The 23,123-nt window shown below is 42.2% G+C and overlaps 6 protein-coding genes across 6 annotated transcripts; 2 read left to right on the forward strand and 4 right to left on the reverse strand.

The window, feature by feature from the left end:
• Window positions 1-897: 897 nt before the first annotated feature.
• BCR41DRAFT_341939 (hypothetical protein) lies at window positions 898-2,196 on the forward strand (the record flags this gene model as incomplete). Its single annotated transcript, XM_022022268.1, has 4 exons — window positions 898-1,161; window positions 1,268-1,542; window positions 1,628-1,807; window positions 1,902-2,196. The coding sequence occupies exons 1-4, from the start codon at window positions 1,048-1,050 to the stop codon at window positions 2,194-2,196; spliced, it is 864 nt and encodes a 287-aa protein (XP_021876610.1). The 5' UTR covers window positions 898-1,047.
• Window positions 2,197-5,262: 3,066 nt separating this feature from the next.
• On the forward strand, window positions 5,263-11,592 carry BCR41DRAFT_425861 (hypothetical protein). Its single transcript, XM_022030642.1, has 4 exons — window positions 5,263-6,128; window positions 6,308-7,796; window positions 7,916-11,346; window positions 11,440-11,592. Exons 1-4 carry the CDS (start codon window positions 5,289-5,291, stop codon window positions 11,482-11,484), a joined length of 5,805 nt encoding a protein of 1,934 aa, XP_021876611.1. The 5' UTR covers window positions 5,263-5,288; the 3' UTR covers window positions 11,485-11,592.
• Window positions 11,593-11,753: 161 nt separating this feature from the next.
• BCR41DRAFT_374859 (hypothetical protein) lies at window positions 11,754-13,618 on the reverse strand (the record flags this gene model as incomplete). Its single annotated transcript, XM_022026903.1, has 3 exons — window positions 11,754-13,139; window positions 13,228-13,303; window positions 13,437-13,618. The coding sequence occupies 3 exons, from the start codon at window positions 13,616-13,618 to the stop codon at window positions 11,754-11,756; spliced, it is 1,644 nt and encodes a 547-aa protein (XP_021876612.1).
• A 425-nt stretch (window positions 13,619-14,043) lies between these two features.
• BCR41DRAFT_362641 (60S ribosomal protein L2) lies at window positions 14,044-15,541 on the reverse strand (the record flags this gene model as incomplete). The annotated part of the gene is made up of 4 exons (XM_022025755.1): window positions 14,044-14,210; window positions 14,316-14,694; window positions 14,821-14,855; window positions 15,336-15,541. The coding sequence occupies 4 exons, from the start codon at window positions 15,536-15,538 to the stop codon at window positions 14,063-14,065; spliced, it is 765 nt and encodes a 254-aa protein (XP_021876613.1). The 3' UTR covers window positions 14,044-14,062.
• Window positions 15,542-17,122: 1,581 nt separating this feature from the next.
• On the reverse strand, window positions 17,123-18,767 carry BCR41DRAFT_362646 (maintenance of mitochondrial structure and function-domain-containing protein). Its single transcript, XM_022025756.1, has 4 exons — window positions 18,414-18,767; window positions 18,109-18,188; window positions 17,743-17,978; window positions 17,123-17,633 (listed from the first exon to the last, which is right to left on the reverse strand). Exons 1-4 carry the CDS (start codon window positions 18,684-18,686, stop codon window positions 17,302-17,304), a joined length of 921 nt encoding a protein of 306 aa, XP_021876614.1. The 5' UTR covers window positions 18,687-18,767; the 3' UTR covers window positions 17,123-17,301.
• Window positions 18,768-18,990: 223 nt separating this feature from the next.
• Window positions 18,991-20,662, reverse strand: BCR41DRAFT_313082 (mitochondrial carrier domain-containing protein; the record flags this gene model as incomplete). The annotated part of the gene is made up of 3 exons (XM_022021113.1): window positions 18,991-19,562; window positions 19,894-20,116; window positions 20,531-20,662. The coding sequence occupies 3 exons, from the start codon at window positions 20,660-20,662 to the stop codon at window positions 18,991-18,993; spliced, it is 927 nt and encodes a 308-aa protein (XP_021876615.1).
• Window positions 20,663-23,123: the final 2,461 nt, after the last annotated feature.

Consider the following 23,123-nt stretch of genomic DNA (forward strand, 5'->3'; position numbering starts at 1 on the left):
TTTATGGGTCCTAAGGATCCAGGACAAATGTGGTAATGTGTATATAAAAGAATGCAATTGTGTATATACAGATGTAGTTATTTGGGACTAAAGTTTGAGTTTATCTTTTAACACGCTCATTAACTTTTAAACCTTGCAGTTCAAGGGAAGTGAACGCATCCAAGTTTGGAAATGTTGACTCTTCAGACATGATATTATATACATACAGGACTGTATAACGGACTTTTTTAATCATTTGATTGCATGGGAAAAAGAAGAAAAGATTGTGTCCAAATGCATAGTCCAACTTGAGCGAAAAATAAAAGTTTATTTGTTTGTGTGACCAAAAAAATGTGGATGATAAAGACATTGCAGTCAGTTAATTAATACAAATAAATGTGTATAAACATCTACCCTGGCACATGACTAGAAATGATCTTTCGTCCTACTGTCTTTGTCGGTGTTTCATAATTCATAATACAATAGAGGATGGAATCAAGCAACCTGTTCAAATGAAACATTCAATTTGTATCTACAAAGTGAACGATGGCAGAGCTGTACATCCAATGATCCAGGTTCATTGGTTACTCTTGCTTCTTCTTTTTTTTTTTTTTTTTTTTTTTTGTTTTTTGTTATATAATACAGTATATTTATATAAAACATGTCTTCATCTAATTCTGTTCTCATGAACGAACATTGCCCCACTTTATATTATTAATGTTCATATATTAATTTCATATATAATATGTATAAAACGCGTGTCAACAGTTGACAATTGATGGCTAATGATAGCTCAGACAGGCATCACCTCGATATTTAAACATCCTTCATCACGTAACCGATCAATTGGAATAGCTCTTGAACCGATAGACTGATAATGCTTTTTTTATTTTTCATTTTTTCGCTTTCGCGCGTGCACGCATCGTCACTCCTAACTGCATTCGATCTTCATCCAACGCACACACACAAAGAATTGTTGAGGTGACCTTCTCAACTCTTTCATTTTTTTTTTTTCTCCTAATCCTCAACAAAGAACTCCAATTCGATCCCTTCAAAGTTTGTCCTATCATGAGTTTGACATATTTTTCACCCGTAACAAGGGTATTACTTCCTACTATTTTCGCCAACTTTTCCATACAGATTGTAGGATGGGGCATTTCAGCCGCACTCCAGACAGAAAAAGTTAAAGAAACACAGAAACAGAGGGTTTTGATTAGGACAGAACAAGATGATCAATTTTTTTTTTTACTGATCCGGAATTGATCATTCAATCTATTTTAACATCCAGATTTATGATTTGACTGGTTCAACATCCTTCCTTTTGTGTACATTTTTGTCTTTGGCCAAGCCTTTTGCCAAAAATGTGGTACAAATATTCCATCCGCGTCAAATCCTCGCCTCTGGGACAACCGTCATTTGGGCATCCTACCTTGGGCTCTTTTTGTTCAATAGAGCCCTGGCGCATGATGATAAGCGCTTCGAGAGAGTCAAGAAAACACCCAGTATATTTCTCACCTATTGGCTTATACAAAGCATCTGGGTTGGGATGACAGCATTACCAGTGTATGTATCCAATGACCTGTTGCGGGCACTTTTTTTTTTTTTTTTTATACGTGACTTATAAAGTTTTCATGTCATATCAAAACAGATACCTTACAAATTCCATCTCAAGCGAGTTTCATCCTCAACTTGGAGTAAAGGATTATGTTGGGCTGAGCATCTGGGCATTCGGCTTCACCTTTGAAGTCATTGCCAATTATCAAAAGCAGCAATGGCGCAAGAACATTGGCAAAGATTACAAACACAGTTTCATTTCCAGTGGGCTATGGTAAGTCGGGAGATCTTTCTTGTCCAATTAAAAAAAAAAAAAAAAAAAAAAAGCAACCTGCACGGACATTCACACGCTCTTTGTCATATTTTAGGTCCTTGTCAAGACACCCCAATTATTTTGGCGAATGCATGTTATGGTTTGGAAGCCACTTGCTCTGCTCCAGCGCCTTTTCTATTGCTGTCCACAAACAAATTATGTCTCTGTGGATCTCACGCCTCGCGATGATCAGCCCGATCTTTGTCACTTTTCTGATCACACGCGTTAGTGGAATTCCTTTGCTTGAGCGTGAGAACGACAGACGTCTCAAGGACGTTGTCGCTTACTGGAAATACAAAAAAGAAACAAGCATGTTTGTTCCTACCTGGCGTCGCTCTACAGCCTTATAATGATCTGTAGTATATATATGCAATATCATATAAAATTATGAGTCCACCAGTGGCTACTTTATGCATGAGCTTGTAAACTTTTCAATATGGTTTTGTTCCCGAAACATCCAACCAGTATGCAACCCAAAGCTTTTATCTTGAAGAATTGAAGAAGTTTAATCTCTTCAAAGAGGCACCATGCAATACATGTGCTTACTTAAAAGGCATGAAGTCGAGACATAGTTAACTTCATATATTCTAGGTGTTGACTGATCCTCTTTAAAGTCATGAGTAGATCTGCTAACACAATCGCATCAATATTATCCTGCTTCTTGTATAATTGGTCATCGGCAAAACTGTGCGTAAAACTTGTAAAAAAATTTGCGCCTGACAGTGATGGGATGATAATCATTGGAATTATGTGGATCGACTCTAGTCGTCGTTGCGTGTTGGTCTCACCTAACTCAGCCTCGATGCTAAGTGTTGCCTTGTAATCAGAACGCTGCTCCTTGGTGGCGAGTGTCAGCTCCAAGTTTTATAACAGTTTCGGGATCACTTCCTGTTTATCTGGCTGTGTTTGTACGTGTCCTCGGTGGGCCCTTTAGCTTTGTCGAGCTTCAGCTTAGATATACACCTAGGTGCTGGGAGAACTATCGTATCCTTGAGTGTACGATTGCACTTTTAATTCCCCTATGCTGGCGCCTCGTAGTCGCTCTCTTCTTTTATATCTTCATTTCCTGCCTACTTTATCCCTACATCCTTTATCTCACTGACATGGTTTTAACGCGTCGTCAGGTTCGAGTCCCATATCATGCAAGTTGGAAAAGCTATTGTTTCCATCATCCCTGGACCGTTTTTCATCTTTCTCGAGTCAGGACAAAGAATTAATAAATATAAAAGCATATAAATATTTTAGTGTAGCATCTGATACAGGATTCAGGTTCATGAAGAGCATTGGTATTGAAAAACTGCTTTCAAACAAGTCCTCGAGACTCTTGCTGATTTTCCTTTCGACGGTACTCATGAAAGTGAGAGCAGTTTGGGTGCTATACTATATCGCATGGCTTAGTGACAGCGTATACATATGATGGAAAGCTTGGTGATTATCCACTTTTCTGTCTACATCTCCTCAGAGAGCATTGCGACAATGCGTTGAACTGAGTGCTGCGTGGGTTCCCATTTTGCACGGCTGTGCAAGTTAAAATATGGACACAGAAAAGCCCAAAGTTTTGAGCGGAAAGAGCAATGATCTAAATGTATGCTCCATACCATCATAGCATGCATTATATACATTGTATAGATCATATGTAGCATACGGGTAGCAATAGAAAACATTTAGATGAATAGAACCATTGGTTAATATCCTATCCTTAATGTGCAGAAAAGAGATGAGCCATGGTGCTCACAGTTTATTTTTTATTTTTTATTTTTTTATTTTATTTTTTAAGGCTCTTTTATAAACAATAGTGCCGCATTCGAGCAAAGAGACACAAGAGGAATGTCGGGTGTCAAAAGTTTTTTTTTTTTTTTTTTTTTTTGTTCTGGAATAAAAGGAATAAAGAATAAGAGTGATTGGACCATGGAGTCTTATGGGCATGACTAGAGGTTGTGCAGCATAATTGCGGAGCAAATTCATTTGTTAGTGCAGATCCTTTGAATGAGTAAAGCATGGCTCCACATGTCTTTGTCAATACTATGCTTAATATCTTTGAGCTGGAAGTTAAAGTATGCAGGAAGGAGTAAAGGGAAAAAGGGGGGAAAATAAAATTCATACTTTGTGAATTGGATTTAGTCTTGACCACTCACCGATCGATTGAAAGTTTTTGAGTTTCAAATCTTTCTCCGTGTTGTGTTTGATTTCATTCTGCCCACGAAGATTCATAACATGGCATTCCAAAGACGTACACATGCATAATATATTAACATTGTGTATGCACACGCGGAGGAGAGATGTGAAAGGAACGAAAGGGTGTTTTTTCGAGAAAGAAAAACGAGAAAGGAGAGAAAGAGAGAAAAAAGAGATTCGAAGGTGCACAGTTCAACTTTATTCTGTTACAATACAACTACAGCGTGTTTGTCAAGTGAGCCAATGCTGGTTAGACTGTCATTGCTTACCTGTATTTACTTGTCCATGCTCTCTACTCTTTTTTTTTTTTTTTTTTTTTTTTTTTCTATTGTTTTTTGTTAGACACTTCATCTTTTCCTTCCTCCCCCTTTTCTTTTTTCCCTCCATTAAACATCCCACATTCTCTTCGCCATCTTTTTTTTAACCCTTCTCATTAAACATTTGCCATACTTGTCGAAACTGTAATTTCCCTTTAGTTTTCTGTTCTCCGCGTGTTCACTCTTAATTTTACCTTTATTTCTTTAAAACATTGAACAGCACTTTTTTTTTTTTTTTTTTTTTTTTTTTTTCCACACATTCATTAATTCACCATTAACTTCATTTTTCTCTTTCTCGTTCTCATTGTCTTAGTCATCCCTATTCAGCCTTGTGCTCCGTCCAACACGTTTAAGACATATCAACAGCTTGATAATAGACACAATTACAATACTTCATCGGCTCTGTCTTCTTTTTCTCTCTTCCCGTTGTCAATGGTAGGAACCATCCTCACAAAAACTGAAAACCTCTTCGACTGAAAGAATTAAATATTACTCAGCAACCTTCAAGCTAATTATCTGTCTGTTTGCTCTGTCCTCATTTGAATACTTTATTTCTTTGTCTCCATCTCCTCCTTATTTTTCTTCTTGGTCCTCCTTCATATCCTAAATTCATATCTCATCAACATGGGTCTTCATTACTCTCTTGACTTAACATCCCTTTGACCCTTCCACTTGTATCCCTACTGGAACTCGTTCTAAACACTTTCCCATCTCTGTTTTCTTTATTGTTTATCGCCCCACTCCGCCTATTTGCCTCTTTGATTGCTTATTGGAAGCAGACAAGAGCAGTAACAGCTTGAGCATTCAGTGAGCACACCTTGGATAATATCTTTCATTGCACAAACATCGCCAACTCCAACCCTAACGCATGGTACCACAACCAACCTTGGGTTGAACACGAAACAGAAGAAGCAGGCGTTACCAAAAAAAAAAAAAAAACTTGTCTCGCCATGGCCTCTTCTCCTGGAAAGAATGCTGGTCCGAGACAGGAACAACAACAACAGCAGTTCAGTCATCGCCAACTCAACATTAATAATCCTAACCAACTAGAAAGCAATCATAATAAGACAGGGTACCATCTCACTGAACAACAGGACATGGATGCCATTGTCCCCGCTTCAGATGAGAGCACTGATGAGGATGAGGAATATAACTCCTATATTCAGCAACAAGAACAACAAAAACAAAAGCAACAAAATTTTCAAAGTGAATATGACTCAGCCGAAGATGTAGACGAGGATGGTGAGGCATATGCTGCTAGCCAATACAACCATCATCAACATCAACAACTTCAGCAAATACAACAACAATATCAGCGGCAACAGCAACAACATCTTCACGCATATCGATCACAGGCCATGAATATCCAACAATTGCTTCATCAAACTCAGTCTCAAGACCAAGATATGAGTGGCGCAGATAGCCATGAGGAAGAGGAATATTACCAGCAGAATCCTCAGCATGACCCAGATGTACAGCGTCAAATGGATATTGACATGTTACACCAACATGATGACGATGATGATGACTTTGACGAGGAGGAAGAGGACCAAACAGATCAGGAAATGATAGACCAAGATGAAGGTTCTGAGGCAATGTCTCTGACGGAGGAGGACATTGATTTCAATCTTGTTTATGCTTTCCACACCTTTGTCGCGACACAGGAAGGGCAAGCATCGGTTGTGCGTAATGATTCACTGATGCTCCTCGAAGATACCAATGTTTATTGGTGGTTAGTTCGAGTCCTAAAGACTGGCGTCATTGGCTACATTCCTGCTGAGAATATTGAGGTGAGTTGTAATGAATCTCTTCCATGATTGCATCATGAGTTCAAGCCGTATTCAACTTGGTAGCGCTTGTGTTACCCCTGTTGTTTCATTACTCAATCAACTTTAGTTTATGTAAGCTTAAAAGCAAAAAAAAAAAAAAAAAAAAAAAAAAAAAGTATTAACGATGTGTGTGGTCATAGACACCATTTGAACGGTTGGCTAGACTTAATACCTACCGCAACGTACAGCTATCGGCACCCTCATCTGAATGGGGAACATTTGATGAGCATGTTCAACCGCTTGATCCAGCCATCCTTGAACAACGTGCTATAAGCAGGCGATCCGTTGCCTTCACGGCCCAGAATGAGTTCCTTGAAGCAAGTGAAACGGAATGGACAGAAGAAGATGAGGGGGATTGGTATGAAGAAGGTGAAGAGGAGGATGAAGAAGAGGATGAAGATCTCCAGGAGTTGGAGGGTGTTGATGATGATGAAGACTATGACGAGTTTGATGACGGGGAGACACATGACCAGGAAAATCAGTCTTCTACAAACCAGCAGGGATACGGGAATCATGTACAAAAGTCATCATTACAACTAGAGGCTGAGCGTGTTCAGCAGGAAATTTTGAACGACCAAAAAAGAATGGCAGCCATCACCGCTAGCCATCATATGGATGCTAATCAGAGGCTCAATCGTCATGGACAGCAATCATCAAAAACAGGTGACAACGAGGAGGACGGAGAGGAAGTCCAGGCGACCAACCGCTACAGAAAACCACTTTTGGATGAAGATGACCTCTTCCTTTCAAATACTGAACCACGCGTAATATCTTTAACGCCCGCCATCGCCCGAGACAATACTGTTGCACATCGCGGTTCAACACCCACTGGCAAGACTCGGACGCTACGTCTCTCTGAGGAATCGCATAAGCAACGGTCGCAATCACCTCAACAACAACAACAACAGCAGCAGCAGCAGCAGCAACACAAGGGTGTATCGGGAACATCAGGCGCTGAAGCTAGAGCAAAAGCATCTGTTAATGCTACGACCGACATTCGCACTTCAAATCTAGACTTGGAGGCCGATGGAAAAGAGAAGCAAAAGAGTCAGATCACAGAGAGAAAGGATACTAAGCTGAATTCATTGCTCGGCAAAAATCAAATAGAACCTATGGTTGGGAAGTCAAAAACAGAATATGAAGAAGGACTATCGCCAGAGAGTGTTATTGTCAAAAAGCCAGGAAAGTTCAAGAGTCTCTTCGGTGTTGGGAAAAGCTCCAAAGACAAAGAGCGCAAAGAAAAGGAGAAGCAGGAGAAAGAGAGGCTGAAGAATCTTGCCAAGTCAGGCGCAGGCTCGTCGAGCAGTGGCAGCATTAGCAGCAACCTCTTTAGAGCACGCTCTAATTCGAATGGGTCTGTTGGCTCTTCCACCGCGGGCCCTTCACCATCAAACATCCCACAATCACCCACTGTGGACAAGTCTGAACCTCCGCCACAGGAGATCATGACTCTCCGTGTGTACCCGGGCAATGTAGACTTTGGAGCATCCATGTACAAGACTGTAGTAGTAACCCCCTCGACTCTGGCCTCGGAAGTGGCACATCAGGCCGTCTTCAAGTTCAGATTGGCTCCTGATGGCACTGTATCCACCGGAGACTTTTATCTCACTGTAAAGGGTCTTGATGGAGGTAATAAGCCAAGAGCCTCGTAGCTTGTTGTGTATACTTTTTTTTTTTTTTTTTTTTTTTTCCTGGTATCATGGAGAAACAAGCTACTAACCTACTCACCATCTTCCCTTCCTTAACAGACGAGACTATCCTCCAAGCAACAGATAAGCCCATGGCAATTTATCAGTCTTTGACAGCACACCTGACCACACCATTACCTGCAAACCATCGCCTTTCGATCTCATCTGTCTCCTCTATGATGTCTGTCAACTCTACTGGCTCACAGACCTCCAACACAAACAATCTACAGCCATCATCGCCCATGACAGGCACTCCAGGGCGCAGAAATTCATCTGGGAAAACTGAATCACAGCCGCGTTCGATTCGATTCTTACTCAACAAGAAGATTCGTCGTCCTGGATCGATCGCGCTCTCGACCTTGCCATCGACGCCGACGACACCCACTGCCCCTCAGGATGATCTTTTCTGGGTTAAGGTCATTTGCCAGGCACAAGACCTGCCTCAGTCCATGATATTATTGGATGGAATGGGTTCTGCAATGGAAAAATCTGATCCACGTGTACATGGACAATCTGTGGCAACCAAGGTGGAACATTGGATCCCAATGCAAACCACATCTAATGCTGGCGATATTATTTTTAGGATGCTTGAAAAAGTCGGTATTCATGCCGGAGTTGTTGGCGGCGTTCCTGAGCATGTATTGGCGTCCAAGCGTGCTACAGTGCCTAACGGCCTTGTGATTGAGTATCAGCTAGGTCTGAAGCTAAACAGTAATACGGCAAAGAGGGTTAAAGCAGGGGAGGAAATCCCATTGCCGCCTCAAGCGCCTTTAGTCCAATGCTTTGAAGATTATCAGTTGATTCCCATCCGAAGGTCGCCAAAAGCCGACGTCGCATCGATGCCTTTGCATCCTGATTATGTATTCTTCCTTAGAAAGGCGACCAAGAGTCTTCAAGCGGAAATGCGACTTGTCCAGGAACAGCTTCAGATGAAACAACAGCAACCTAGAAATACGCCTTCACCTATCCATTCAATCCGTTCTGGAGATTCTGACACTGCGTCTGTTGCTCAGCCAAGTCTTACCAGTAGCGTTAATGTCCTCACCAGTCCGACCTCCACTGCCTCACAGAACCGTAACCTCAACTCTGCATCTACCGCATTAATGAACGCAAGTCGACACAACGCTGGTAATGTCATAGCATCCTCACCAGTCAAAGCCCCACGTAGAACAGACTCTGTCATTATGAGCCCTACAAGCCCACTGATCCGCGGGAACTCGTTTGACAGTAGCCCCACACCGTCGACACAACCATTGATGGCTACACAACAGATCCAATCACCATCACAGTTATCAAGAACACCCACACCTGACCGTTTCCAGCAGCAGCAATCACACATACGTTCCTCTGGCGTCCATCAATCTTCTCCCACGCCATTGGGAAGGCAGCTTCAGACCCCATCCCCGGCTCCATCGAATCTATCGAGCCATGTAGATCAACATGAAGGATCGCGGTCCTCAACGCCAGAAAGGTCTTCGCGAGTTGATCGGCCAGAGCGACAGAGAGCCACTTCACCTTCCTTAACACATGGACCTTCACCCTTGTCATTATCTTCGGTTATGCTCCAAGATGGCAATGCAAACCCAACAAGAATGAGAAAAGGGTCCTTTGCATCAATAGATGACCTTTTGACGCCATCCAATCAATCAGCTCGTTTAAATATGAAGAAGAATTCTCTACATGGCGTAGACATTGTTCTCAATAAGGGAATCGCACGCTCCTCAAAATCCACTAACCCAGCGACGCAGATCAGTCAGTTTCATTATTCATTTATACCACTGGAGGGTGGTGAAGAGATAGATATCACAGAGATCATTGAGGATGTACTCGGAGGCGACTCGGATGATGAACGAGATGATTCGCGTGGCTCTCGAAACCTAGGCCATGAAGGCATGCTAGAATTGGAGACAATGTCACGGAAAGAGCGCATTGCAGCTGCAGTGGCTAGAGCATCACAAGCCGTTGCAGCAGGAAAGGAGCGTAGGAAAGTCAATGCAAGCTCAAACTCAGCACCGAGCAGCAGCATCCGAAGCCGTAAAAACAGTTCTGCTACGGAACGAGATCGTCTTGAACTTCTAGGTACTTCAGCTCGAGGAGGAGAAACATTGTTGAAGCTTGAACGCGCATTGGCGGGCGAGTCTGGGTTTAGCAGTGGAAGGAACTTACCATCACCTACATCCATGTCATCTTCACTTCCGAGCCCCACCCTGAATCGCAAACCAAGTGATGCTGAAGTCCAGGTCGCGTCTGTTACTTCTGTCGGACCCATCTCTAGTAAGAAGCAGTCGCAGGTTCCAGTGCCCACCACTGTCATCGTCGACGCTAGTAACGGAACTGGGCTTGGCTCTGCTGGCCATGAATCACAAGCACCGCCATTATCTGGGTACACAAGAGCCACGCTACTTTCCAGTCTTGCTTCGGTCTCGGGTCACAAGGGAATTAGCAGCAACACTCCATCACCATCCTCTCCTTCATCCACTAACCCTCTGTACCAATTTCCTGCAGAAGGTCGGTCTTTCTCGCCGCTTCCAAGGCCCCTGCAGACACCCTCGCCTGCATCTCGAGCTCACCAGCTTTCTATCCAAACTGGCTTAGCTAATGTTAGCACTGGAGGGCCCTCCTCTGCAGGGACAGTTGAAGGCAACAGTAATGACCCCCAGTCTACCTCACTACACCGTCATAACAGCAGGAGTCGATCTGCTAGCACCACCGTTGCTGATATTGCAAGGATGGGACCATCCATTCAGTCCTCGCCTGCATTATCCTCTTCCAGAACTGGCAGCCTTCATAGTGGCTCTGCCTCGGAATCAGCAGTTGGAGAGCACTCATTGACAACTGCACAACAACAACAACAACAACAACGTGAAGCATGGCTACTCTCATCTGATTACAATACAGGCATGCAAGACCTACTTACGCTTGTTCGTGGAGGTCGATCTAGCTCTTTAAGCACAAGTTCGCCTTCTTCGCTTAGGAACGGGTTGACGTTTGGCAAAGATGGCCGGATCATCCAATCATCAACGTCCACGCCCTTCTCAACAAGACAACGATTACTTTCTTTGCAACACAACTCTACAGCTCCACTACAAACACACCAACAACCACTCTTGTCGCTTCCTTCTCTTTACAGCTTCAAGAGCAATAGTAGCAGTAATAATTATAAGGATACCCCAGTTCATGACCAACACCGTTTTGATGATAATAACACGAACAACAGCAACACTAATAAGCACAATCCATCCACAACAACTAATGACAAACAGCAACAGCTGTTGGCTTGTTCGACAAGTAATATTATTAACCCTGCTACGAATCTCGCCATGACAAATGGAGAGGATGATAAAGATGATAATTTAAATGGGGCCGCTGATTTCGAACCAAGGATATGGACCCGAACTGATAGACGGTTACGAGATGTGAAAGAGGAATGTCATCCAGAGGTTTTTGAATGCTGGAGGGAGGTTGACGCTGATTTAGACAAGGTCGAAAGAGTAAGTCGCCGTTTTTTATGGTTTAATCTTAATTATCGTCCATTTTCGAATTTACTAAATTTTTTTTGTTTATTGTAATATTCGTTTAATTAGGACCTCGATGCTCTATTAGCAACGGTCAAGGCAACAATATTCTAGACGTCTTGAATGACTACCTATTTGTATCATCACTATTTCCTTTTACGTGTTACTATTACTACAATCCATTCAGTATCTTAAATATGAACTGATCAACTTGATAGGGCCACATAAAAAGCTTTTTCTTTTCTGTACTGGTTTTTTTTTTTTTTTTTTTTTTTTTTAACATACTTGCTCTCTAAATCCAATCGGATACATATTGGTATTATAACATCTATTTTTCTGTCCTAACAGGCGCAAAAAGATACATACAATTATAAGGTTCTACTCTAAAACTCGACACGGCTTTCAGCTGCGATAAAAGTCCAGACAGCCATGACGGCCGCTGAATTCTTGACTTGATCTGGAGTGAAAGCACCCATGGTGTCAGCCTCTGTATGATGATAATAAAAGTATCCGCTATCGACGGGGCGACGAGGTGGGTCCTGTGCATCCTCACCATCATGGTGGTGACGACGATGACCAAGTTCTCTACTTTCACTCTTGACGTCATTCTTTTTGATATAATAAGGAGAAGTGGAATAAGGCAGAGGAAAAGGATCCGCAGGGCGGAATTGCGCACATGCAACACCTTGTTTGCACAATGGTGCAATATCTGCACCAATTCCATTAGGAAGTACAAAAGACCCGGCACCGTAATATCCCAGATCCTTACGCGAGCCAAGGAAATGTTCTCCCGCAGCAGTCAGATATTCATACGAGTTGAATCTGTGAGGTCCCTCTTGAGCACGACGACCCGGGGTGAAATTGATTCCATATGGGTCAAACACACCATAGTCAGACTCAAATGCAAAGACATGACGGGTTGTATTTGTCTCTGGGTGGTTCGCAGCATAGACACGTCCACCAGCCGCTCCATTTTCTTCTGAGGTCCAGAAGACTGCCCGGACAGTACGACGGGGCGGTTTGTCCAATCTGCTCAACTGACGCACAGTCTCCCAAGCAATGAAACAACCGGCTCCGTCATCAATTGCACCACTACCAACATCCCAGCTATCAATATGGCCACCAACGACAACAACCTCCTCGGGCAACTCACGACCTTTGAGCTCCACAACAATGTTACGGGATTTTTTGGAATTGAGGGTCGTTTGAGCATTCATGGTTAAATGGACTTTGGGCCAATCTGGAAACTGCTTAGGATCCTGCTGATGTCTATTCAGGACGCGTGCTAGCAGTTGTGCATCCTCAATCGAAATGGATGCCGCGGGAATCGAGGCCGGATACGCGTTGCCTGTATGAGCTGTCTGCAATGACAATGGGGCGACCGAGCGCACCAATACTGCAACAGCACCATGTTCTTGGGCCCACGTGGCTCCCATGGACCTATAGATCACATCGGTGGAGTAAGCTTCGAAAGGCTTGTTGTACAAGACAACCCTACCCTTAAGTTCACCAGCAGCACCCAATTGTTCCAACTCTTCTTTAGAAGTTACAACAATAATTTCAGCTGTGATACCATGATTGATACCATCTTTATCCACAGGAGTCGCGGGACTACGTCCGAGTCCAAGCATATGCAACTTGACGCGTCCGCGGGTTGGAGAAAGGAAATAGAGCGACTCCTCATTGCGTTCCCAGTAGTCAACCACAACCTCCTCGGTTGTTACCGACAGACCATCCCCCTTGACTTTTCCAATGATCCAGTCAATAGACTGGAAAAAAAGAATGTGGTTAATTTGTATGTCATAAGCTTGGATATTCTTGTTCAATTTATTAGACATCAACCACAATAGTATTTACCTTCTCCAAGGCATCGGATCCAACAAGGCGATTGCCAAAAGTGTCGGTCATTTCGGCCAAGCGATCCCAGACAATGCTATTAATACCCAAATCAGGTACATTGAATGGATCAGAAAAAAAATATTCTCAACTTTTTGATATTGAGACGGTTGCGATGATATGTATCTCATAAACCACAAAGAACAATCATGGAAATGAGAAGGCTTTACCTGGATTCAAGGCTTCCTGCAATAAGCTTATCAATATTTTCTTGAAAATGATGCTCGAACTTGAACTTTGGAGCCTTATCGCCACCAGACAGAAACAGAAGTCCAGCATCCGATGGTAAACAAAGAAAGAGATAAATAGCTAGTACAATGAGCGAGAGTTTGAAAAAGCCAATACGGCGCATGTTACTCAATGGTATAGAAATATGCCTCTCCTGCTCCTTCTGCTTGAGCAAGGTTTGTGTAGGCAAAACCGAGGGGGGGAACTGCTTCTCATTCATCTCTAAAGAATGAAATAAGGAAAAAAAAAAAAAAAAAAAAAAAAAAAAAATGGATGGATGGATGGATGGATGGATAGATGGATGAAGGTTGTGATGAATGTGATGAGTGTGGGAGTTGGGCCAGAGAGTTCAGGGGTTCAGGGGACAGTTTCTGTGATTGTAAATTGAGTGGGCAAACACTCTCGGGATCAACACTAAAATTCCTATTATCACTAGAATCAAAATTGACAATCAATTCCATAGAGTCAAGATCCTTTAAACTAATTGAGTTTTCTTTCTTCTTTCTTTTCATTTGTTTTATTCTGTAAGCTAGAGCTACGGATAAGAGTACAGGGAAGCAACAATTCTTTACTCCTTGAGCTTCTTGGAACCGCGGAGCAAACCGGTACGGCGGGCAGCAATAAGACCAGCCTTCTGACCAGGGACAGCATCGCGAGCAATGGTCGAAGCATGACCAATGTGCTGATGGTTTCCTCCTCCGTGAGGATGGTCGACGCTGTTTTTTGTTTAAAAAAAAATTGCAAAAGATAACACATTTAGATTAGTTTGCATAAAACTCACAAAAGAAAATCTATAAAAACTAATAGTGTAGAGTACGTACGGGTTCATAGCAACACCACGAGTCTTGGGCCACGAGTTGCGCTTGACGCGGAACTTGTGGAATGCACGACCGGCCTTCAAGAGGGGCTTGTCAATACGACCACCTCCAGCAACAATACCGACGGTAGCACGAGCGTTGGAGAAGACAACCTTCTTGGCACCGGAAGGGAGCTTGATGCGGGTCTTGCCATCATCAGGGTTGTGACCAATGACGGTAGCGTAACCACCAGAGGTACGGGCAAGAGCACCACGGTCACCAACAGTCTCCTCAACGTTGCAGACAACAGTACCCTCAGGCATAGAACCCAAAGGAAGGACATTACCAATGTTTAAGGCAGCCTTCTTACCGCAGTAAATGAACTGACCAGTGTAGGTACCCTCTATAAAACACATTGAACGCAAAAAAAAAAAAAAAAAAAAAAAAAAAAAAATGCCATCAGAGATGTTTTGAAAGGGTGGTAATATCATGATGTTCGACAAGAACAAGCGTATCTTAAGGTACTCACCAGTAGCAATGAAGGTCTCAGTGCGCATCTTGTATCTAACATTTACGAGGCGAAAAGTGTTAATTTTACGTTAGCAAATGAATAAATAAATAAAAAACGCTTTGGCCAATAACATTCTAAGTTGAAAACTTGATCATGGCTAAATTGCAACAACATGATTTGTCGGATGTCCTGTATATGATGCTTATTCCATTAAGATCTGTTTTGGAATTTGAAATTGTTGAACAGATGACTGATATCGTAGCTCATAACCTCCTAAGAATATTTTAGTTTCTTTTAACCTTCCTGAAAAATGATAATTCTGAAAGTGAGCGATCCTGATAATGTGAAGCTATATGCGTGCATACATGGATCCATACGGTACTTCAAATGTCGTAGTAATAGTGATATCAGACACTCCATGTCCTTTAGTTATTTATCCTGTCACTGCTAGTCGATAATGATATCTAGATGGACAACTTTTGTAGAAAGTAAAAGTTGTAAAGAATAGACATTGTCCTTGACTTGAATATTACCTGTATGGATCACGGAACTGGACCTTGGCGAGAGGGGCGCCACGACCTGGGTCGTGGATAACCTCCTTAACGATTCCACGAATGTAACCAGTACGCTCGGCAAAGTCAAGGGAGCGCAACTTGGCGGCACCCTTGCGCAGACGAGTGTGCGACTTGAAGATTCCTCCGGGACCCTTACGCTGAGCACGAATGACACGACCCATTTTCTATGCAGATTTTCGAAGAATCGATTTTGCAAGCATTCAATCAGTCGTGAGTTCGGTTTTGATTGAGTTTGTCGAGAAGTTGTAGATCATAAAAAAAAAAAAAAAAAAAAAAAAGAGGGCAGGGTAGAGTAGAGGAACTTGCAGTCTTAAGATGGAGATAAACAAAGTAAAGCTGATATTTGTTCCTGATTGACAAAAGAGGTAGGATGTTTCTGATTGATCCGGTTTATTGCACTACCACGGTAATTGCTCCATGTTTGATGATAACAGCCTTCTCATGAAAGATCGTAAAAAAGCTATGTTGAGGATTGTTCATGAGATGAACAAATAAGGATTCTCGAATAACTTTGACTACATTCCTGTACAACCACTATATAATGTGCATAATGACTGGATGTCTGTCATTGAATGCTTATTTCTGATGATGAAATCCAAGCAGATGTCAATGTCGCTGGTGCTGAACTCAACTGAACTCCTACTGCTTTTGCTTCCGAATTACTGAAGTAGTCTAATGGGGATTTGATCGATGGATCCAGAGACTGCACTATGGATGGATCACTCATATCACGGATATGGATTTTCACTGCTCATTTGACAGGCACTCACAACTATTAATAATCGTGGAAAGAGAGGGTTCAAATAAAATTTGACTTGTCTCTTCTCATATGGAACCAAAAAGACAGTAACGTTGAAGGTTTTATCCAGCCCAAAAAAAGGGAATGGATAAGCCACTCTACACAATCATGTATACATTAGCCGCCCTCGCGCTTCTGGATATTCAGAGCCAGAAGGTGCTCTTTATACCCATAGCCGCTATCTACTTCATTATATCCAGGTGCACCGGATGACTGTCAAATGTCACCCTTGTCTACAGCGCAGGCACACCATTAATATAGATATGCACTGTCTAAGTACCTCTATCGTAGTCAGTGCACCAGTGCAGATGCAGTTGTCACTGAAGACTGGATTGGGCCCAATAATGGTTCATCTCCACCGTCTCTAACCGCACGTTGTCTTCTGTGATGAGGCTTCGTGCAGGATATCTCTATGGTTGCCAAAGCAATATGTTTACAGCATGTTTTGTTGTCGACGAAAGTCTTCTCAGGCCCAGTTGATAGAACAACTTTTGTCTGACAGAATGAGCTCGTTCTCAGGAAATGATTTGCATTTATATCTTAGAACCACATGTATAGTCTCGTTTTGAGCTTAAATCTGAATCCTTAGAGCTCTTCTCCATCCCGGTAATATTCGACTGGCTTGCACAATATACTGGATGCACATACGCTGTAAAAGAGATATAGCAACGATGTAAATGTTACTCTTATTCTTCTTGTAACTTATTAGGAGGGGAGGAATCGCTATCTCAAGGGTTATCACGACCATCAAGAAAATTGCCTGTGCTATAACAATCCTTTTACATATTTTTTTGTAAAGCAAGACTACTCATTGTACATAACACGAGTAAAGTGTGCTGTCATTCAATCAAGTCTGTACCAACACGTCTATCAAGAGGTGGAAAGTCTCATTTTGTACAATCTTAATACGCTCATGGCGTTTTGAAGAAGCGGTTTTTTTGGAGAGGTCATTCTTTTTCGAATATCATCATGTGTATCTCGCCACCAATGCATCGCTAATATTATGAATGTGTCTACATTTTTTTTATCTTTTCTACGCTCGTTCACTCCTATCAAACTCCTCTTGCGCCTATCGCCTTTCATCTTATTTCATATTTCATATAGTGTTTCTTATTTTCTTTTTTTTTACAACAATTTCTCGAGTCTCTTTGCAACGGCCAATTGAGTTCTTGTCATGTTGGCCAAGTAGATAACCATAAGCAAATCCTGAAGATGAGAGTTAAACATCTTTTCAAATTCGGCAGCATCAACCTTGGGGACGACGCTGACAGTATCCATGAGATAACGACCGACAGTGTTGTTGGCGGGTTTAGTTCCTGCAAGGACAGCATCCACGTATTCAGACACGCGCTCCAGCATCTTTTGAACTTCGATAATAGCACGCTCCAAGTTATCCATGTCAGACAACAACGTAGTTGATCCATCTTCTGTCTCCTTGGCACTAGCAAGAAGTTCGACTAACATTGCGAGATTTTTTTTTAAAAAAAAATAAAAAAGAACCTGTCAGTCCACCATAGTATTTTCGAAACAGGTTCCAAAAGACTAGAAAGTAACTAGGCTACTTACGTCCAGCTCTTTCAGCCTTGAAGTACTTGACATCACAAGGAATAGGGATAAACATGCAATTATCGGCCTTAGAAGTAATACCAACAGGGGCCGAGATATATGTCTTGACGCCCAAACGCTCGTTGGTCAAGGCGGTGTCCATGGTGAGATGAACAGCTGGGAAGGATGAGACCTCTTTTTGATAAAAATCATGGATCAAGGCTGAATACGAGTTGAGGTCCGCGCCGGTGGCATACCTGCATTATCCATGATGATGAACGCCACCGATCCAAGCCAATTGAGTTAGCAGATTTCAAAACTTTGATCCTCGTCCTATGAATCACATTTGTATATCGCCCGTCCAACTGCAGCATCATGGAAGCTTACCATCCAACAATAACTTCCTTAGAGTTGACTTGCTTGTGAAGATCAAACATGGTACGGTGGTACTCCATATCGACTTCAACCTAACAAAACAGCATGGATGGCCCACAAATAAATATTGATACCCATTTCTCCACTGATTGTACAGATCGTATTCAGCTATTTTACAACTTCAGACAACCTCTACAGGATCACCATTACTCCTGTAAGGAATAGAATAACAACTGCACTGATACACTACAATATACAAGAAATAAAAATAAAATAAGGGAAAGCATGAAATGGTTTGCAATGTTTCTGTTTCTTACTTGGTCCTGAGTCTCTAGATGAGGAACAGGGTAGCATCCTTTAATCTCGACTTCAGATCCATCCTCACTGCGAACACCCAAGAGGGTACCGATGACTCTATCCTGATCAGCGTTGCGACGCAAGTAGTGATCGAGAATGCTGAAGAACACCAAGGGATTGACGCTGGTGGAAAAAGCTCTAGGTTGAGCCAACGTCGAGACAGGGGCTGTGGCACTAGCTACGGTATACACAGCTGGCAGAGCCAAGTGTAGAGTCGAGGAATTGTCCATCATGATCGATGAGGTCGAGAGTGGAGCTGAGAGATGGATGGATGCGAGCTCACGATCTCAGCTATTGGCTGAATGAAAGAAATGACCAAGCCAAAAAAAAAAAAAAAAAAAAAAAAAAACTAACAGAACACAAAATGCGACAATGCAAAATTCTATTACGTATCCTTAATTTTTTTTTTATATGTGCAATACAAACAATTAAAGAAAACCTATCGTACAAGTGGGTTGGAGGGAAGCAATGTTTTGATGGGAAAGATAAAGAAAACACTTTACAAAAAAAATATAAAAAAGAAATTGATAAGAGCAACTAGGCCATGATGGGTTGCTTGTCCAAACTGTCACGTCTGAGCAAAAACTTTCCATATTCGTACACACTCCAGCAAATTGCTGTCGAGGGCATATGGCTTAGTACACGGGGTTGGAGACCCTTGGCAAATCCAGCAAGACCTTGACGTTGGTAAATCAACCTCCAAGCCTCAAAGAGGCCATTGCAATTCCTTATCCTCAGATCTCGGGATTCTCCACGAGTCTGAAGCAAAGTCTTGGCGACATCAAGCGGAGTGGTGGCAGCAGCGGCAACAGCGCCAGCAACACCTCCAGCCATGATATGAGTCATGGGGTCGTAGCCTCCTGAAGGGTTGAGGATCTTACGCAGATATTCATAGGTAGCAAATTGAATCGATTGAAAGGGGATAGTCATGGTCAAGGTTGTAGGATATGAGATATAGAAGGCACGCAAGCCCTCGGTCCGATAAACCTTACTTGCACAGTCAAGGACACTCCTGTATACAGACCCGTGGACCTGCATTCTCTGTTTAATCACGTCAAATGGATTCATCAGAGCATCGTGAGCAGTGGTCGCACATGCACCAGCAGCAGCTAAGGTTAAAAGTCGGAAATATAAAAAAAAAGGTGGAAACAATAAATATTTGCTTCTTAAAGTGTTTGGAGGATGGAAGATTTCTGCGTTTTAAGAAAACTAGAGCACAAAAAAAGTGTCTCCCGTTCCCTCCCTTCCCGTGCCTTATTTTTTTTTTTTTTTTTTTTTTTAACAAACACTTGCTAGAACTGATTTTCGATCTGTACACCTTGCCTCATGCACCTTATCCTCTCAATCTCTTGGACTAGATTATTGGCCCGAGTTGGTGTCATTTCCAAACAATGTCAAGATGCATAAAACAAATGACTCCCAGAGTCACGAATAGCTTACCTGCTGCAAAAAGATGATGTCCAGCTGCATTTCCGCCAAAGGACTCTTTAGCAGACTCATATGTAGCGAAATAAAGAGCATGAGCAGGGCCCGCACCTAAGATCACAGAGTTGACTCCCCTCCAAAGAGTCCGGGCACCTTCAGTCGTAGAAATCCTTGAAGCAGCGTTAATGACACCACTGTAAACAGCCTGAGGTGTAGGCTGTAGAATCTGCATACGAGTCTAGAGAATATCATTGTGAATGAGAGGTTGCGAGTAAGAAATAATCAGCGGGATGATCAGACATGACAAAAATGGTACAAGCCCTGGATACAACGTCATTGCTAATCAAGTTTGACATTTGTTCAGAATGATTCATGAGTTGGAATCAATAGCTGTCAAATCCTGCTGATTCACCAATCTTGTCATTCCTGAACTCTGATCTGAACTAATTTCTAATCTTGTTCCCAGTCTTTCCATGTACCTGCCGTTTTCATCAACATTGAGCTTGGGATAGAATGAAGAGTTGGCAAATACATTATTGCAATACCCCTAGCTCATATGTATGCGGCTGCGGATCCCAGTTGACGAATATAGCCGATACAGTCCAAGCGTGCAAAAGGGATTTAGTAAAAGTTGCAAAGATTGTTTTTTTACCTTGATCGAGTCGACAGGGTACATAACAGCATGCTCTGCAATGCCAGCAAGAGCGCCAGCCATAAGACTTGCAGTGACGGAGGAGTTCTCAGGCAGAGCCTCGTAATCATATTCAACGTCGGCGTGAGTCATTCTTGTAATATGAGATATGAAGGAAAGACAGAATTACGAGAAAGAACCAAAAAGGGGTATCTACAGTAGGAGAGGTGAAGAGTTGGTCAAAAAAAGGTGAGAAGAAAAGAAAAAGGCAAGCGAACGGAGAGAGTGAGAGAGAAAAGGCGGGTAAAGGAAAGAAAAAGTGAAAAGTGAAGGCCTTATCTGATAACGACAAATGCAAACGCCTCAGTTCTCTTTCACTTCCAAATAAACAAAAAAATTGCCATATGAGCAACCTGGAAGGTGACTCTATTTACACCCTTGTACGACGGACATTTTAGGCAGCTCATTTTTTGATCCCGACGATGACAAAATACGGAGCGATCGATAGAAAATCCTCGCTCAATAGGAAATCAACCTTCTTCATAATCCAGCAGGTTTTAGAAAGCTTTGATTTGCATTTCATGCGGAAATAGGCTGCCAAGAGAAATAATCTCTATCTTGCTGCATTGTCATAATGAGCATGTGTACATGCACACTTTGCCCCTTCTCCACCTTATGAGGATCTGATTTGATTATCTTTTTTTCTTTTCAAAACCGTCCCTTCATCTATCACAGTGTGCATGAGCACTATCACCCCCACGTTCTCTTTCACAACAAACAAACAAAACAAATAAACAAATACGGCCCGCTTTTTTCTCTTCTTCGTTCCTTCCCGTAAGCTCGTCCTCCCATCCAGCATCTCGTCTTCTGCACCCATTAGATCCATAGTTTCTTTCACAACCATTCTTCTTCCGCAATCCTAATAGTATTTATCCTAACAGTTGGCCTCTGCTTCGTCATATCCCATCACTATCAAATCTTTCCATTTTTTTTTTTTTTTTCCTTCGAGGTTGAGAAACGGAAGGGAAGGGCTTTATTTGAAACCATATCAACAATGAGCTTGATTTGCAGTGACATATCTACCTGGAGTTGAGTATATTCCTATTGCTCCTTTGCCTTTGTTTTATAACAAAGAGCTTCGAAAGTGTATCAATGTATGAAGTGGCGTGAATAAAATAGAGTAAGTAGTCCACCAGGACGGTAGTAAGGAGCAAAATAGGGACCAGGGAACAAAGAATGTTATGGATAATACGATATAAGATGACTTTTTTGACGAAGTAGAAAAGGGAGATAGAATGGTTGAATAATGTGCACAAGGTAAGAAAAGAAAGAAAGAGGAGAAAATCAAAAACAATTGAGGATCTGGGGCTTTCTTTTTTCTATTACTTTAATTATTGTTGACCCATTCATCCTCAGTCCGCTTACTCATTTTTGTCGGTTAATCGTTTTTATCGATGCTTCTAGCTGGGATAAAAATCAAGATGAAAGAATAACAACAAAAGCATGGAAATACAAACGCCACTTTCTCCGCAATCCTGTATCTCCCGCATGGTATGGAAGAAAGTTATCAGATGGGACTGCTCTCGATCATTATCTGATGTTGTTTTTTTTTTTTTGTTCAGCTGCCTGTGACATGTTGGAGTGACTCGGGGTTGGTGTCAGATTGCGCACCTGAACAGATCAACCATTAGGGTTCAATCTGTAAACAATTGCAAATAAGCAAATGTGTTATCAGATGCAATACCATATTTATATATATAATATGTATTTTCCTTTATGATGAACCAAACCAAAAAAGGCAGCCCTCCTGGCGCCACTCAATCTATTCCACCTTACAACTGGCTAATTATTACGGCTAATAATACAATTACGAGACTGGAGCCTACGCCAAAGAACTTGACTCACTATAACGTGGCCAGCCAACTTATCCCACTGACCAGACATATCAGCCCGAGTGATTATGGTCTTGTTCGGTCTTGTTTCCTACAAGTAGAACATTGTAGAGCACGTCCAACCAACTGGCGTTCCACCTTGCAGTGGAACACTCAACACCGTCTGTAATGGGCAGTAGCTTAAATATATAGTGTATTATTTCAAGTTGACCAGGAAACGTTGATGCAGGAGAAGGAAGTTTTAGGAACTGGACTGCCCGTCCCCCATCACAAATAGTGACATCTTTGTCCCCTCGTGATGATTTCTGGGCAGGCCAATGGCGGCACAGAAAGGGCTGACCCCTTTGTTTAAGTTGGCTCTCCAAACTCACTTCAAGTGTATGCTCTTAATTAAAGATCTTTGACGGATAAAACCTACGTAGCCCCTGGATACGCAGAACAGACATGGCATGGCTCACGATCATGTCAAAAGCACTCCGACCTACGATAAGCGCAATCTTCCTCTTAACTTACTGGATATCCAAGCGTTGCTGACCTGAAAATACAGATCCACTCTCTCTTTTTTTTTTTTTTTTTTTTTTTTTTTCTTTTCTTTTTAAATGGCCAAATAACTTCGAGAATACCCTTTGTCATTCCACCATAATAATGGTTAAAACAAAAACGACAATCCTTGCTAGTATAATAAACACGCTAGATGGTCATAGCCTGAGAAGGAAATGTAG

This window comes from Lobosporangium transversale (assembly GCF_002105155.1).
Source record: "Lobosporangium transversale strain NRRL 3116 chromosome Unknown BCR41scaffold_56, whole genome shotgun sequence".
Classification (NCBI taxonomy): Eukaryota; Fungi; Mortierellomycota; class Mortierellomycetes; order Mortierellales; family Mortierellaceae; genus Lobosporangium; species Lobosporangium transversale.